This window comes from Sminthopsis crassicaudata, chromosome 3, assembly GCF_048593235.1.
Source record: "Sminthopsis crassicaudata isolate SCR6 chromosome 3, ASM4859323v1, whole genome shotgun sequence".
Classification (NCBI taxonomy): domain Eukaryota; kingdom Metazoa; phylum Chordata; class Mammalia; order Dasyuromorphia; family Dasyuridae; genus Sminthopsis; species Sminthopsis crassicaudata.
In genome coordinates, this window is record NC_133619.1 from 369,779,347 (window position 1) to 369,795,907 (window position 16,561).

Genomic DNA, 16,561 nt, shown 5'->3' on the forward strand with positions numbered 1-16,561 from the left:
AAGCAGTCTGAGCACAGATGCCAGTACACACTCCTAGGGCAGTATGGGCCTCATATGTTAGAGAATCTACGGGAAGGAATCTATATCAATGTTGACTACTTTTTTTTTGAACAGACAATTCTCAGATAATGAAATTGAAACTATATCCACTCATATGAAAGAGTGTTCCAAATCACTACTGATCAGAGAAATGCAAATTAAGACAATTCAAAGATATCACTACATACCTGTCATATTGGCTAAGATGACAGGAACAAATAATGATGAATGTTGGAGGGGATGTTGGAAAACTGGGACACTAATACATTGTTGGTGGAGTTGTGAAAGAACCAGGCCATTTTGGAGAACAATCTGGAACTATGCCCAAAAAGTTATCAAACTGTGCATACTCTTTGATCCAGCAGTGCTACTACTGGGCTTATATCCCAAGAAATACTAAAGAGGGGAAAGGGACCTGTGTGTGCCAAAATGTTTGTAGCAGCTCTTTTCGTATTGTCTAGAAACTGGAAGATGAATGGATGTCCATTCATATGAATGGTTGCATAAGTTATGGTATATGAAGGCTATGGAATATTATTGCTATGTAAGAAATGACCAGTAGGATGAATTCAGAAAGGCTTGGTGAGACTTACATGAACTGATGCTGAGTGAAATGAGCAGAACCAGAAGATGAATACACTTCAACAACAATACTGCATGAAGATGTATTCTGATGGAACTGGATATCTTCAACATAAAGAAGATCCAACTCACTTCCAGCTGATCATTGATGGACAGAAACAACTACACCCAGAGAAGGAACACTGGGAATTGAATGTAAAATATCAGCACTACTGTCTATCTACCCAGGTTACTTATGTCTTCAGAATCCAATACTTAATGTGCAACAAGAAAATTGGATTTACACACATATATTGTGTCTAGGGTTATACTGTAACACATGTAAAATGTATGAGATTGCCTGACATGTAGGGGAGGGAGGGGAAAATCTGGAAAAATGAATACTCATGCATATATACTGTCAAAAATGTATAATTATAAAATTAATACAAAATAAAAAAAAATTTAAAAAGAACTCTAACCATAGATAGTTGTTATGGTAAAAGGGAAGAACAGGCTTTGTTTACAATTGAATCCTCAAAGGGTGATATAGATGGATCCTCATCAAACAAGGTTGTCCTAAAGGAAAGTAAAAGTGATCTTAAAAGAGAATTAGAAGAAAAATGGGGAAAGGAAGTGAAAACTTTGCAGAAGGGTTTAGAAAAGGAAACAGAAATTATCTGAAAAAAATAATCACAAAATAGACTTAATGAAATGGAAAAAGCATATACCTCCTTAAAAATAGATTTGACAAAATGGAAAATGAAAACAATTCTCTGAAAAACAGAATTTGTGACATGAAAAAAAAACACATAGAACAAAACAACTCATTTAAAAATTCAATTGGGTAAACACAAAAAGAACTACAAAAAGTAAATGAAGAAAATAATTCACTAAAAATCAGAACTGAACAAATGGAAATGAATGACTCAATGAATCAGGCAAGAAAATTTTTTTAAAAATGAAAAAAATGGAAAAAAATGTGAAATGTCTAATTGAGAAAACTTACCTGGAAAATAGACCTAGGAGAGACAATCTAAGGATTATTGGATTCTCTAAGAATCATGATGAAACAAAAGAACTTAGACACTATTTTTCAGTTAATCATCAACGAGAACTGCTCAGATGTCATAGAATCAGAAGGTAAAATAGCCATTGAAATAATTCATTAAACACTTCCTGAAATAGACTCCAAAATTAAAAGCCCAAGGAATATCACAGCTAAATTTCAGAAGTATTGGACAAAGGAAAAAATATTGTAAGGAGATAGAAAGAAAGATTTCAAATGTCATGGAGCCACCAAAAAAAAAAAAAATTATCCAGCACCTAGCAGCTTCCAGGATCAAAGGGCCTGGAATCTGATATTCCTGAAAGCCAAAGGAATTTGGAATGCAGCCAAGAATAAACTACCCCACTAAAGAACATGTTCTTTGAGGAGAAGATGGACATTTAACAAAACAGGTGAATTCCATTTCTTTCTGATAAAAACACCAAAGCTGAACAAAAAATATGACCTCCAATTATAGAACTCAAGAGAAGTATAAAAAGTAAAAAAGAAAATAATTCTTCAGAACAGTATCTCAATTATGGGTATATATTGATAGTGCATATATACTTTGATTTTACTGTTATTATATAAAAGAAAAATTAGAGGTGGAAAGGGTAATTGTACTGAAAAAAGAGGAAAGTGGAGGTAAAAAGAGGCAAAATACATCTCATGAAGAAGCAAAGAAAACCTATTAAAATTGATGGAAAGAAGGAAGGGGATGAACAGTGTATGAATCTCACTTGCATCAGATTTGGATCAAAGAGAGGATGTTAGACATATTTGATTTCACAGAAAAACTTCCCTCACCTCTAGGAAACTGGGAGGGGAAAGGGGAAGAGGGAAATGGTAAGCTAACATAAGGGAAAACAAATATAGTAAGGGACAGGTATAAGAAAAGGTGAGTGGCACTAAAGTGAGAGGGCTACTTGAGGCAAGTGCTGCTCATAAGTAAAATACAGGGGAGGAGTGAAAGGATAAAAGGAAAGACAAAAGTATAATTCAGGGTAAATAGGATTGGAGGGAATACAGAATTAATAGTTTTAACTATAAATGTAAATGGGATGAATTCTCCCATAAAGCAGATATGGATAGCAGACTGGATTGAAAGCCAGAACTTGACAATATGTTGTTTACAATAAACACATTTAAAGCACAATGAGACATACAGAGTAAAGTAAAAGTATGGATTAGAATCTATTATGCTTTAGGTGAAATTAAAAAAAAATAGCAGTGGTAAGTGAATCTGATCACAGGTCAAGTAAAAATATTGATCTAATTAAAAGAAATAAGGAAGGAAACTTTATCAACTTTATCTTGCTAAAGGATACCATAGATAATGAAGCAATATCAATACTAAAAACATATGCATCAAGTGTTATAGCATCCAAATTCCAAGAGGACAAGTTAAGAGAGCTGCAAAAAGAAATATACAGCAAGCTATACTAGTGGGAGATCTCAACCTTGCTCTCTCAGAACTAGATAAAATGAATCACAAAATAAATAAGAAAAAAGTTAAGGAAGTAAACAGAATATTAGAAAAAATTAGGTATGATAAACCTTTGGAGAAAATTGAATGGAGACAGAAAGGAGTACATTTTATTATCGGCAATTCATGGAACCTATATAGATCTCAAAACCTATATAGACATAAAGACCTCAAAATCAAATGCAGAAAGGCAGAAATTGTAAATGCATTTTTTCAGACCACGATGCAATAAAAATTACATTCACTAGAAGCCGAGGGGCAAATAGACCAAAAAGTAATTGGAAACTAAATAATCTCATCTTAAAGAATGAATGGGTGAAACAGTAAATCATAGATACAATTAATAATTTCATCCAAGAGAATGACAATAATGAGGCCTCATACCAAAATGTGGAAGATGCAGCCAAAGTGGTAATGAAGGCAACTTTTATATCTCTAGAGGCCTACTTGCATAAAATAGAGAAAGGGAAGATCAATGAATTAGGCTTGAAAATAAAAAGCTAGAAAAAGAGCAAATTAAAAACCTCCAATCAAATACCAAACTTGAAATTCTAAAAATAAAAGGAGAGATAATAAAATTAAAAGTAACAAAAACAATTGAATTAATAAATAAAACTAAGAGTTGGTTTTATTAAAAATACAATAAAATAGATAAACCTTTAGTTAATTTGATTAGAACTAGGAAAGAGGAAAATCAAATTGTTATCCTCTAAAATTAAAAGGGTGAATTTTCCACAAATGAACTAGAAATTAGAGGAATAATTACGGGTTCTTTTGCCCAAATTTATGCCAATAAATTTGATAACCTAAATGAAATGGAGGAATATATATATATATATATATATATATATATACATAATATAGCCCAGAATAATAGAAGAGGAAATGAATTACTTAAATATTCCCCCTTTTAGAAAAAGCAATAGAACAAGCTTTTAATCAACTCCCTAAGAAAAAATCTTCAGGGCCAGATGGATTAAAATGTGAATTCTACCAAACATTTGGAGAATAATTATCTCCAATATTATATAAACTATTTGAAAAAATAGGGAAATGACTCCAAACAAATTCCTTTTATGACCCAGACATGGTACTGATACCTAAACCAGGTAAGATGAAAACAGAGAAAGAAAATTATAGACTGATTTCCCTAATGAATAATGATGCAAAAATCCCAAATAAAATTTTAACAAAGAGATTAGAGAAAGTCATCCCCAGGAATATACCATTACCCAATAGGGTCTATACCAGGAATGCAGGGCTGATTTAATATTAGGAAAGCTATTAGCACAATTGACTATTATCTATAACCAAACTAACAAAAACCATATGATCATCTCAATAAATGCAGAAAAATCATTGGATAAAATCCAACATCCATTCCTATTAAAAAGACTAGAGAGTATAGGAATAAGTTGACTTTTCCTTAAAATAGTCAGTAGCATCTATTTAAAACCATGAATAAGCATCATATGTAATGGGGATAAACTGGAACCATTCCCAGTAAGATCGGGGGGTGAAACAAGGTGGCCTACTGTCACCATTACTATTCAATATTGTGTTAGACATATTTAATATGTATGGGAATGCCTGCTATCTAGGGGAGTGGGTGGAGGGAAGGAAGGGAAAATTTAGAACAGAAGGGAATGCAAGGGATATGTTGTAAAGAATTGCCCTGCATATGCACTAGTCAAAAATGTTATAATTATAAAATTAATAAAAATATCATGTTAGAAATGCTGTTCTTGGTAATTAGAAAAGAAAAAGAGATTAAAGGAATTAGAATAGGTAATGAGGGAACCTAATTATCATTCTTTGCAGATGATATGATGGTATACTTAAAGAACCTAGGGAATCAACTAAAATACTATTAGAAATAATCAACAATTTTAACAAAGTTTCAGGATACAAAATATATCCACATAAATCATCAGAATTGTTATACATCTCTAACAAAATCCAACAGCAAGAGATACAAAGAGAAATCCCAATTAAAATAACTGTTGTTAGTATAAAACTTTTGGGAATCTATCTGCCAAGGGAAAGTCAGGAATCATATGTGCAAAAGTACAAAATAATTTCCACACAAATAAAATCAGATGTAAACAACTGGAAAATATCAAGTGCTCTTAGATAGGTCAAATTAATAATATAGAGATGATAATACTACCTATACTAAGTTATATATTTAGTGCTATACCAATCAAACTCCTAAGAAACTATTTCACTGATCTAGAGCAAATAATAGCCAAATTCATCTGGAAGAACAAATTTTCAAAAAAGACCTGGAAAAGAAACAAAACAAAACAAAACAAAACAAAACAAATAAACAAAACAAACAAACAAACAAAACTAATGAAGTTGTCCTAGCTGTACCAAATCTAAGACTATATTATAAACCAGCATAGACTAATTGATCAGTGGAATAGATTAGGTTCACAGGACAAAATAATCAATGAGTATAGTAATTTAGTAAATAAGAATTAAATACTTGACAAAAACTTCTGGGAAAATTGGAAACTAGTATGGTAAAAACTAGGCATTAACCCACACTTAACAATGTATACCAAGATAAGGTCGAAATGAGCTCATGATCTATATAAAAAAGAATGACATTATAAGCAAATTAGAAGAACATAGGATAGTTTAGCTCTCAGATCTGTGAAGGCCGAAGGAATTTGTGACCAAAGAATAACTAGAGATCATTAGTGATCACAAAATAGATAATTTTGATTATAATAAGTTAAAAAGATCATACAATCAATTCTGATGGATGTGGCTCTCTTCAACAATGAGACAATTCAAACATCTTGCAATTTTTCAGTGATGAAGAGAGACATCTACACCCAGAGGGAGGACTGTGGGAACTGAGTGTGCTTTACAATATAGCATTTTCACTTTTTTGTTGTTTTTTGCTTGCATTTTATTTTGCTTCTCTTTATTGTTTCATTTGGTTTTCTTGTGTGGCATGATATTTGCATAAATATATATGAATATATTGGATTCAATATATATTTCTACCATGTTTAACATGTATTGGATTACTTGCCATCTAGGTGAGGGTGGGGTGAAAGTTGGGGGGGATTAGAACACCAGATTTTGCAAGGGCTATTGTTGAAGTATTTTCCACATATATGTTTTGAAAAATAACAAGCTTTAATAAAGAAAGAAAAGATGCAATGTAAATACAAGCAGTATGGGACCTGTTAAGAATTTGGAGGTATTCATTTTAGATGGGCTTTTTAAATTCTTTTAGATTTAGATTTTTATAACTATGATCATTTATTACTATGAAAGAGTGATAAAAGTGTTTTGAAATTGATAGGAGAAAAAACTCAAGAAGGGAAAAAAGCAGTAAATCCCATACAATTAGCTTTCTTTCTAAGAATATGCAAAGGGGATTGTGTTGTGATATGGGAGCCACCTGCCAGTGGTTGCTGGAGGTCTTACTCAGACCTGTAGAATGGATCTCTTCATGTGAGTGGATAATGATGATACAAGGAGACTGAGAGGCATTTCCATTGTCTGACCTCTCTACTGAAAGGCCATTGTGTTGTCTGTCCGTTCTCCTCTTCCCTCTGCCTCCAATTTATTTAATCCCCAGTCCACAATCAACATCTGTGTCAGTAATAGCTGCTTTGCAACTTCTTCAGATGTTATGATCCACAGCTGTGGAGGCTCTCAGAGAATTGACCTGCCCCTTCACTTGGGCATGGTCCTCAATAGGATTGGAAATCCTGAGAAAACACAAAATGATCTACAGAACCTAATTAGTAAGATGAACAAATTAATATTATTGATAGTTTATAGTTTGAGGCCTATGATTGTAGTTGTGATAGTTATTCAAAAGAATGAGATAGGTAAAGAAGGCATGGTTAAGAGATATTGCAGCAAGGTGTAGAGAGCCTTGGTTATTCACAAGTTGAAAACAAGTGTAGAAATCCAATAAGAAGGAAACGTATGATAGAAAGTATTAGCATGGAAGAAAGGGAGTCATAATATCATCTGAGTAGACTAGTGGACATAAAGTAGATATGTAGATGGACTGACACAAAGATGAAAAAGATGAGATTTTTAGAATAATATGGGATAAGTTCTGAGGTTGAATTTAATTTTTCAGACATCTGCTAGATATCTTATTCTACCTGATGAAAAACAAGTACCAATTTTTTTACTTTTTTTGTAATGTTAGAAAGCTTACTGATTCAACTGCACTTTTGTCTCTGAAGATGGAGAGTGCCTTGAGGGATTAGATAAAGCAACTGAAAAAAAATTAAGATGCCTGAGTTTGAAGGAGAAAAGGCATATAAATAATATCAGTGACTCAAGGACATCTGCATGCATTTCCCAAATTAAAGACGTGAGACTCTTCTTATAATCTGCAATTCTTAAACTGGTGATATTAAGCTTTTAAAAATAATATAGATGCTCCAGTGGTGCAATAAGTTAGGGTATGATACTTACATTTAAAAATAATATAAATTACAATTGATACTCATACAGTGCTGTAGACTATCTCATTTGGTCCTCATAAGAATTAATGACAGGATTTCTATTTGGAATCTGTTTCTCTTAACAAATAGCAATTGCTATTATTTTTGTTGCTTTTATAGACATTATTTAATTGAGGAAAGATGATCTAAATTTGGAAATTTTCTCTACTAATTATAATCAGAAATTCTTTTGGGAGGCATACATTTAAAATATTGCCTGAAGAAACTGATTAGTTATGGGATCAGAAATTTAATTCTGAAAGAGACTTTAAAGATTACCTGATGTAGCCTTTTCATTTTATAAATGAGAAAACTGAACAGTGATTTAAACCCAAGCTTTTGACTTCCAAATATAGCATAATTTTTCAGTAGTCGTAGTCTGACATTAAAGTCAAATGGCTTGCTAGAAAGACATGAACTGCTGCTGATTGAGGTGAACACAGCCAGAAGAACATTGTACATGGTAAATGCAAGATTATGTGATGATCAAGTATGAAAGATTTGGTTCTTCTCAGCAGCGCAGTGATCTTAAGACAATTCAAATAGAGTTGAAATGGAGAATGTCATCTACATTTGGAGATAGAACAGTGGGGATTGAATGTAGATCAAAATAGAGTATTTTCCTATTATGTTTTCTCAACATAACTAATTGCTCAACAACTAATAAATGGTATTGAAAATAGTATGCACTGGATGAATATTTGTTGAATTGAATAGTTCCAGAATTATATCCTGAAATACTCAGAATATTGAAAGAGGAGATTGACCATGTGTTATTAATTTCTGAAAGATTATGGTACAAATTAATGTTTTAGGTCAAATGTTAATATTTCTGATAATAGAATACTTCCATAAATTAGAGTATTATATTTAACATAACACTCAAGAGGTGACACACATATGCAAATATTAAAATATATGCTAAATTCTTCTTGGAAATTCCCCTATTATGCCTAAATGTGATATAGAAATGATTTTAGGTTTATATAAGTTTATCAATCAAAAGCAAGTATCTAAAATCTGAAAAGGCTGCAATTAATTAGTCAAATCAAGTTCTAAAATGTCCAAAATGCCATTGAATTATTTTATCTCAATAAAAAAAACTAACAGAAAACACATATTAAGTCATGAAGTTTCGCTAAGAATCTATAAATCACAGATTATTATTGATTTTCATTTTTTCTTTTATAAACACTTTTGGCAGCCTAAAGAAGCCTATACACTCCAAAAATAATATTTAAATAATAAAAGCATTGTTAATTTTTATATGTTAATAAAACAGAAATGCATTGTAAAGTTCACCAACCCACTAAATTCTATATACAGGCAATCTAGTATTTGAACATGTTCTAAAGAATGCTTGCTACAAATAGAGAAATAATAGAAGTTGTCAACTATGCATCCTACAATTACATCAGATAAATTCATGAAGGAAAGAATATTGATATGTACCTCTCAAATATTATCTGCATGGGAAAAACCTTTTTATAATAACTATAAAATAGGAATATCTATCTATCTATCTAATATTAAATTGATTTCTGAATTTATCCAAAGAATCATAAACCTCAACGTAAGTACCAGAAGACATACATCAATAGATAGATACTTCAATAAATGTTATAAGTATACTTTGTATAAATGTATAAAACAAAATAGTCTGGTTTGTAATTTTGCATTCTTTCATCACAGACAAATTTAAATTATCAAGTGTACTTCAAAATAGATTGAAAAATAATTGTTCAATAAAGAAGTAGATGGGGATCCCTTAATGTGGCTCTCTGGGAGAAACAATTAGCATTTTTCCCAATCATCAAGTCAATTTCAAAGAAGCCCAATGATACAAACTCTTTTCTAGGTCACAAAAATCAGTGTGCTACCAAGTTGAATGTTTCAGATTGCCATCAAGTATGCTATCAAAAGCCATGAAAAAAAATAGGACAAAAAAAAGTCTGACAGTTTAGTTTTTTTCTTCCCATCTTAACTAACGATGTTTAATTACCTTTAGGGTTTTGAAAAAATATTACCAAAAAAAACCCCTAGGAAATATATATGGAAATATCATCTCTATTATAATGTAATGCAAGGTGACACTCTGAGGTAAAGTGAATATGGAAAGTTTACAGATATGTCTCCTTATTCAGACAAAAAGCAAATAAAAATAAATTGTTCCTAAACTATTTTGAAAGAGATTAATTATTTAGTTTTATCCCTTTATCTAATTTTAGAAACTGATAAATCATTAAGGTTAAAATTTGATAGATTACTTCAACTACCAGATAGATTCATTAAGGTAGTTCACCTTGGCAACATTTTTTCTAAGTTTGAAGAAATTATGAATATCAAAATAAAATATAAGAATAAAGTACTCTTATTTTTGAAAAGCAGAGCAAAATCAAGTTTCTTCAGATCATTTGCTTTTCTTATTAGTTAATATAACTGATTCAATAAAATAAGAAGACATTCAAACAAGTTCCCTTCTTATAACATTTTTTTTTTTAAATTTACCTTCCAAAATAATTGAATACATCTAAATACAATGGAAATGTATTTCATGAACTTTGCATTGTCAACAAAAGTACAACTTTGGACTTCCTTTTATCCACTTCTTTTGTCTTTTTTCACACTTTCTAATCATTTTATATCTAGAATATCACTTAGAAATAGTCTTTATTTGCCAAATTTCTACAACCTTCTTATCTAGGTTCTTAACCCCTGCGCTCTATACTATATCTGTAATTTACAAAAATCAGATCTCGTATTTCCAGGCTCTACTGCCAAACCAATGATTATATATTCCACTAGCAAGTAATTAACAACTAATTACATCACTTCCACCCTAAGAAACAAGAGTTATTGCTTCTTCATTGCAAACTTTTTACAGTTAAAATAGGTGATATGCCTTACCTGTTTCACATCATAAGCCAGAAGAACAAATCTTAAATCTGGTGAAACAGAGTGTCTTGATGCTTTGAAGGTTACCTAAGGAAAATGAGAGAATGCTGGTTACTTAATAAAATTAAATATTGATTTGAATTTCCATGCATTAATATCAATAAGAAAATAATTGATATTCACCCTCCCTCCCTCCTTCTCTCCTTTTCTGTCTCTTTCTCTTTCCATTCCTTTTTCCTTCTCTCCCTCCCTTCTCTCTCTCTCTCTCTCTCTCTCTCTCTCTCTCTCTCTCTCTCTCTCTCTCTCTCTCTCTCTGTCTCTCTCTCTCTGTCTCTCTCTCTCTGTCTCTCTCTGTCTCTCTCTGTCTCTGTCTCTCTCTGTCTCTCTGTCTCTCTCTGTCTCTCTCTCTCTCTCTCTCTCTCTCTCTCTCTCTCTCTCTCTCTCTCTCTCTCTCTCTCTCTCTCCTTCTCCCCTTCTCTGTTTTGTACTCCCCCTCCAAGTGATGAAAAGGAAAAAAATAAAGTAATAAGCTTAAGGTCAAGATAATCTGAATTTAACTTCCTCCCTCAAACAAATTGTATAACTGTAGTCAAGTATTATAATGTCTTTTAATTTTACTTTTCTTATCAGTAAAACTGGTATGCTAATTGCACCTAGTTCACAGGGTTGTTTTGTTTTTATTTTTGTTTTTATTTTTTTAAATAAGCATCCAAGGAGATAACATTTACAGCAGTTTGCAAACCTCAAAGTGTTTTACAAATAATGATTATGAGAAAACTACCATCACTTTCAACAAAAAATCTTCTTTTTACTTCATTATATCCTAAAATTAATCATCCTGCAAAAATATATCAATGCAGAAATTTACACCTTCTCCAATTATTCTTACCTGGCTACATGAATGACTTCATCATGCCTAGAAATAGAATGACTTCTCCCTACTTTTAAACCTTTGCATTTGTGTTTTTCCTCATTAGATTGTGATTTATTTGAGGGCAGGGGCTTTCTTGTAACTTGTTTTGTATACCAAATGCTTACCAGAATATCTGGAACATAGTAAATTCTTAATGACTAACTCAAACTTTTTGTAACAATATCTTTAGAACATAGGATTAATATTTTAAATAATCAGAAAAAAGTCAAAGCATTCTTTCTATTACTCAACTGACTTTTGTCAGGGAAGATTTATAGTGGATTGATTTGTGGTCATATAATTTTTATGCTTTTCTTTTACCTTTTTACTTTGTGAAAATAAATCTCTTTAAAAGCCATAAGTTTTCTGATAAAAATAAGGTTTGCAACCTGCTGTAATTAATAATCACAAGAGATAGAAGAATAAAATAACAAGACCCCAAATTCAAGAGTTCAACTATTACTCCCTTACAAAATCTGATGTTACAAAGCTAGGTCCTACATATCCCATAAAATAATGATGGCAGCCAGAACCTCTACAAGAAAGTGGCTGAAAGCTTCCAAACAGTGAGAAAATTTAAAAGATTAATGACAGTGTTTTTTTATTAAGTGAACTGCAAAGCAAATTTTATAAGAAATCAGAATGAAGGACAGCATTTAAGAAGCTTTAGATAGAAACCAAATAAAATCAGATTTTGTCTGGGTAGCCAACCATGTGATAAACAAAATAAAGGCATATTAAAATATATTGTATAAGACAAGTAAAGCATGTATAGAGATGTTAGAAGAAATTCATAGAATTGTAGGATCAAAGATTCACACCTACATTTCAATTAATCCAAAGGCCTTAATTTGTAAACCTGAAATTTAAGATCCAGAAAGATATTAGTGGCATCCTGTGATCAGAAGTAGAAAAATTGTAATTTGGTATTGGGTCCTATACTTTGCTTTTAGTATTATTTCCATTGTAAATTCATAAGTTACAAAAAAGAAAGAAAAATAGGCAAAACTCTGATAAGATAAAAAGTAAGCAATTAAAAAAAACCCTTGGGGACTGGTAGAAGCACAAGGACACATATTCACCTGAAGTAGTATTTTTTAATGGCACAGATTAAATAAGTTAGATTTCATTCTGTATATAAAGCCAAATTTAATATGCCTTCCCTAGGGAAATAGAAATTTCACTACCACAGAATTTGTACTTTCTCCAAAGTCATAAGAAGTCATCTTCAAAGTAAAGCCCAGGAGAAGACTATTTCTTAGATCCTGTTTTTTCTCACCAGTTAAAATTAGTACAAAACTAAATTTTGATAATATAAAGGAAATCTCACCTCTCCCCCATATTTCTCCATGTGATGTTCCTAGTATGCATTAACTTCACACTTTCGCAGGTATGTATGTCCCTTGGTAACAACATTTTGGTATATTTTGCAGCTCCTGCAATTATCTAGTCTGACACTTTATTAATTATCACTACACTGCCTTTAGCTTATGAAATGTACGACCTGGGAAACTTTCCAAATTCTTTTTTTACAAAAGTGAGTGTCGGAACATTCTCTGAAATGCAAAAGATAGAAACAGGTCACTGATGCTACAAGGAACCATATTAATCATAGATTTGTAAGTTATATACCTGGCAACTACCATGGGAGAGCCTAAAATTTTCAGACAAAATTTTTGAGTAATTCCTACATTATTCTATTCATATTTGTTAAGAACTTACAGGAAATTTTTTAAAAAAGCATTTTTAAATAAACATGAGGCAGCTAAGTGACACAACAGAGAGAAGTTGTTTAATATCTCTCAGTACTATTTTTCTCATCTGTGAAATGGAGTTACTTTGAAGGCATGTAATGTCCCTTCTAGCTCTGATTCTATGAAGCTAAAAATATTTTATTAACATTTATCATATTAAGGATGCAAAATTGAAAAAAAAGAAAATATTAACTACTGTACTCCAGGTGATTATAATTTATCAGAAAAGATATTACATGTATTCAAAAATATTTTCATCTTCTAAGATCATTAAATCAAGGTCATGCATGATGTGCACGCAAAAAAAGGAATTAAACCAAAAGCAATTTACATCTGGACAAGCAAAGACACAGGTACATATTACTAAGAGGTGACCAAAAAATACAAGGGCAGATATATATGTATGTCTCTCTTTGGAAACTTGTAAATCTTGGTCTATCTTAATTAAAGTTTTTTTTCAAAAAAACTTTTAAGTATTTCATATTTATCTAAATACAAAATTCCTTTACATGTAGGCATTATATTTTAAATATTTCTTTCAAAGAAGAAATGTATAGGTTACAGTGAATAATGGAGCTTTTTGGTGAATCTAGGCCTGTAATTTCACTATTCTAGGAAACTCCATTTAAGAATGCTCTCTCTGCTTATGCAGATCAGAAACTTCTCTGCAATATATAGCCTTAGAGAGTTGTTTGGGGTACAAAGCAGTTAAGTAGTTTAGCTAGAGACACATAGACAGACTGTATTAAAGATAACATTTGAATCTTTGTCTTTCTGAATCTGAGGCCAGGATGTATAGTTCTACCCTTGTGACCCTCACATATTTATTATATTAGATACTCACTAGAAAATTTATTTTTAAAAACTTTTTTTAATTGAAATAATATTTTATTCAATGTTTTCACCTCAAATTATCTCACTTTAATTGTTGGCTTGTTTAAGCTATGCATTGAATTTTTATTGTATCTCTCATGAGTACCAGACATTGTAAAGTTCTGTAGTCTCTTCAATCATAATCCTTCTCTGGGAGGAGGTTTCTTTTCTGTAAAGTCTTTTCCTCTGTGCGCAGGTTTCTTGGGAGGTTTCTGGAGCCTCCAGCCAGCCTCTTCTTCTTCTTCCTGAATCCTGGCTCTGAATCTCCTCCAGTTCTTGTCCTTCCCCAATCCAGACTGTTTGTCCAGGCCCAATGTTGTCTTCTTTTATCCTCCCAGAGAATAGGCGTGTGAGAACTCAGGGGTTTGTGGGACCTCCTTCAACCAATGAACTTGTTCCCTTTATAGGTTGTGTAAACTCTTTTTCAGAACTCCTTTTTAAAGGTGTAAACTCCTTTAAATGTGTAAGCTACTTTTCAGAAGTTTAAAGGTGTAAACTCCTAAAGGTGTGAACTCTGAGCTAGAGAATTGTTTAGACAACCTGAGTTATCACCTTGTAATCCTAACAAAGCATGAAATAAGTGCTTTATAAATATTTGTTGCATGAATGACTGAGTCAGATTTTATGACTAAGTTGATTGCTATAGTCTGATCCATGTAGTATTAAAACAAGCAAGCCTCTCCATTTCTATCTTACATTGAATATCATATGACATTTAAATTAATCTGCAATTATTCCATTCTACATGTTTCCAAGTTAATATTTCCTAGGTGTAATTAAAACATTTCCATATAGTATTATCCCTTCAGTGATCAGATCATCACACTCATTTAATCTTTATTTATTTTGTCTTAACTAAGCCTACCAATTGTAGTTAACCAAGAGAAACAGGGAAGAATGATCTACACGTGATCCAATTTACCTTCAAAAATACAGAATGCATATTCATAAAGCAATCCAAAGTCTCTCAAATATAAGGGGGAAAATTCCTATTTGGGACAATGACTTACATATAAGCCAAGTATAATGGAGATGATAGGTTTGAATTCCATATCTGCCACAAACTCACTATCTTACTTGGAGAAAATTAAGCTTCTTTCCTCAGTTTATTGAGTAAAGTACTTGAACTAAATAATGCCAATTTTTTTTAAATCTGCAATATTATCTGTTTTTGTGAAGTATTACAGTGTATTGATTATGGCACCAGGCTTGTAATCAGGAGAAATTGAGGTAAAATCCTGACATATATTTACTAGTTATGTGACTCTGGGCAAGTCAATTAAATTATGTTCCTCATTGCCTTTATCTACAAAATAAGAGGGCTGGGCTTAATTAATAATATCTAAGCTCAACATTTATGATTTTGTATTTTATGGTCAATAAAACAATGAAGGTAGCAGTATCTAGCTATTAGAAAGCAAAAGATGAGATGATCACTGTCCTGCTGCCTTGCTTATATACTTATTTTAACACTGTTTTAATGTCAGGAATGTCCTCCTTAGCTTTTTATGTCTTGCCAAATTCTATGTAACCTTTTTGATCCAGGACAAATGACATTTTCTCTATGAAGGTCTGATTATAGCAATATGAAATGATCTCTCCCTCACCTGAACGCATAACAATTACCATCTGTACAAGTGACTTAACTATCAATCTTGTCCTACCTTGTCACAAGCTGTTCTAAAGTTGTCTTGAACAGTAGCTTAAATGTTTTATTGTTACCATAATATCTCCATTATGAACCATGAGGATAATCCTAATGAAATATTGCTTAGGCACAACTTTAACAATCAAGGACAGAAATAATATTGGAAACAATATATTCAAATACAAGTGCAATGTACAAATTCATTCATCCAACAAAAGTAAATAGGATGCAAGTGCAGAAAAGAAAAGAAAAAAAGACAAGACTAAGCTATGTATTATTAGGATGGCAAAACAAAATGCTAAGTAACTTTTGAAGGACAAAGTTTTAGCATGAGTAAGATATAAGAAATGATTTTGGTTCTGTCTGCAAGAAGCTCCTAAACTATATGGGGGAATAAAACACAGCCATCATACATGGTATGAAAAGTTAAGTTAATAGTTTAAAAGACACAAGATTTCACCAGTAAGGGGAATCCCTTAACCTCAGTGTATGGTATTATTCTTGAGTCTCTTGAATTGCCATTGTGAAAACACAGAAAAAAATCTGTAATGCTGAAAATACCTATGAAAACAAATCCAAATTATCTCATGACTCTAGCTACATGAGAAATAGCATGTTGTACTATATAAAATATATGTAGTTGAAAAAGCTAACATAACCTACACTTCTGCTCAGGAAAATGTATTATTCATTTTGGGATAACAGAATAAAATATTGGGAGCCGAGAGGAATTTCATGAATCTTCACTTCTAATCTCCTCATTTTAAAAATTAAGGAAAATGAAGACCAAACAAGAAAGAACACTTGTTTAGAGTCTCATAAGTAAGAGAAACATTTTTGTTTTTGTTTTT

General features: G+C 31.7%; 1 protein-coding gene across 1 annotated transcript in view; it reads right to left on the reverse strand.

Annotated features, from left to right (window-relative positions):
• The window catches only part of DPP10 (dipeptidyl peptidase like 10), an 887,847-nt gene that overhangs the window by 409,887 nt on the left and 461,399 nt on the right, over positions 1-16,561 (reverse strand). The window contains 1 exon segment of the mRNA XM_074301856.1: positions 10,535-10,609. Coding sequence (XP_074157957.1) covers positions 10,535-10,609 — 75 coding nt within the window.